The sequence below is a fragment of the Zingiber officinale genome, chromosome 8B (assembly GCF_018446385.1).
Source record: "Zingiber officinale cultivar Zhangliang chromosome 8B, Zo_v1.1, whole genome shotgun sequence".
Lineage (NCBI taxonomy): Eukaryota > Viridiplantae > Streptophyta > Magnoliopsida > Zingiberales > Zingiberaceae > Zingiber > Zingiber officinale.
In genome coordinates, this window is record NC_056001.1 from 8,345,539 (window position 1) to 8,347,436 (window position 1,898).

Consider the following 1,898-nt stretch of genomic DNA (forward strand, 5'->3'; position numbering starts at 1 on the left):
GGACTAGTCACCTCTTCTTGAGGTGGATACCAAGTAAATTCCTAGAGTTAGCGTTATTATGTTGTTTCTTGTATTTTCCGCTGCTATCATCTTGAAGAAACAAGTAACGACGAGCACGAGATCGTGCCGAGCTATTCACCCCCTTATAGTTACATTTTTGGTCCCAACAAAAGTATGATCCACACTATTAAATGATCAACAATAACTAAAGCAATGCTCATACGTTAACCAATAAATCCAACAAACTTGCTCAATTCTTCAAGAAGACTTGGTGTTTAGTTGTATCTAATCAAAAGAGTATTACAAAAATCTAAATATATAAGTAAGTTTTCTTGCTGCCTTACATTTCGTTCGATAATATTAACAAACTTTCATTTAACAAACTGCTGATCTTAAATTTCAAATAATAATAATGGCTTATATTTCCTAGATTGCATCCTCTTGATATCTCAATTCTCAACTACTTAATCTTCTTAGATTCTTTAACTAAGCATAGGTCTTGACGATCTCCGAGATGATCCGGCTCAGTTCCTCCGGCGTCGACAACATGGGCATGTGGTCCGCCTCCTCAATCACCTTCACCTCATTCACCGGATTATTCTCGATCATCCACTGTTGGTAAGTCGCCAATAGCCCAATGTCTTTCTCGCATTTGATGTACACCTTCGCCGTCGACGCATATCCCGACTTAGATAACGGCGGTGATGCCAACAACTCATCGGCGAACATGGAAATAGGCCTCAGAAGCGTCATGGCCAAAGTCAAGTCCTTGATAAAGAAGACGCTCGGTTTGTTAGAATTTAGACGTCATCGTAAAGCATTTCAAGCAGTGGAACTGCCAAGTGATTAAGCTATTCGGATATAAAGTCCCGTGTATAAGGTGTAGATCCGCCATTAGACAAAAGGACAGGAAGGTAAACGTAATAACCTACCTGCACCGGAGAGTGATCGTAGAAGTTGGCCATCATATTCGGTCCAAATAGCATGGAGACAGGACCATTCTCCTCGTTCCTAACAGATCCGAATTGAGTATCCAACCAAAATGGATTGCTTGGATCATCCAAATTATGCTTGAAAACAATAAAGACTAATCAAACACAGATTTTACTGATCTAAATTATTAGCGTAATGTTTAAAGCAAATACGCTACCCTTTTATAAACGTGACCAGGGGGATGGTCGGAATCGGGCATGAAGGCGGTGATGAAGACTCCAACGGCGACTTTGGCAGGGAACTTGTCCATGGCGAAGGATATATTGATGCCGCCGAGGCTGTGACCGACGAGGACAGCGCGCTCGCCCGATGGAAGTGACTCGAGGAAGTCAAGCAGCGGCCGGTTGTAGTCTGTGAAGCTTCGGATGTCAACGAAGCGGCGCTCATCGATGCCAGAGGCGGCAAGGTCGAGCGCAGCGACGCGGTGGCCAGCTGAGCGGAGCAGGGTGGTGAGCTTGTGCCACGACCAGGCTCCGTGGCAGGCACCGTGCACCAGGACGATGTGTAGGTTTGTGCTGTTGCTCGCGGCATCGTCAGCCATGGCCTTGAATCGATTTTGTTTTGGTCTTCCAGAAACTTGGCTTGGCTGTGGATTCCGATTTGTGAAGGAACGAGTACTTAGCTTGTTTTTCATTTACGCCATTATAGTGAGTTAAATATAGGGCCTGAAGTTTGAAAAATAATCAAACAAAATTAATTTTAAAAGGGAAGTTTTGGATCGACGTTAAAGTAGACCCTTCTCTCATATTGCATCAATGATGACTATTAGGAGTCTTTTAATGGAGGCATTATCTAACTACTATTTATCTAATGGTTTAAATTTACACGTACCGCACTTCATGCGGAAAGGAAAAGATACAAAAGAAGGGTTCAAATATAAAATTAGATAATTTCTGATAAATAAA

At 42.6% G+C, this 1,898-nt stretch overlaps 1 protein-coding gene across 1 annotated transcript; it reads right to left on the reverse strand.

Moving 5' to 3' along the window:
• Positions 1-257: 257 nt before the first annotated feature.
• Positions 258-1,639, reverse strand: LOC122016094 (methylesterase 1-like). Its single transcript, XM_042573281.1, has 3 exons — positions 1,151-1,639; positions 933-1,070; positions 258-768 (listed from the first exon to the last, which is right to left on the reverse strand). Exons 1-3 carry the CDS (start codon positions 1,625-1,627, stop codon positions 487-489), a joined length of 897 nt encoding a protein of 298 aa, XP_042429215.1. The 5' UTR covers positions 1,628-1,639; the 3' UTR covers positions 258-486.
• Positions 1,640-1,898: the final 259 nt, after the last annotated feature.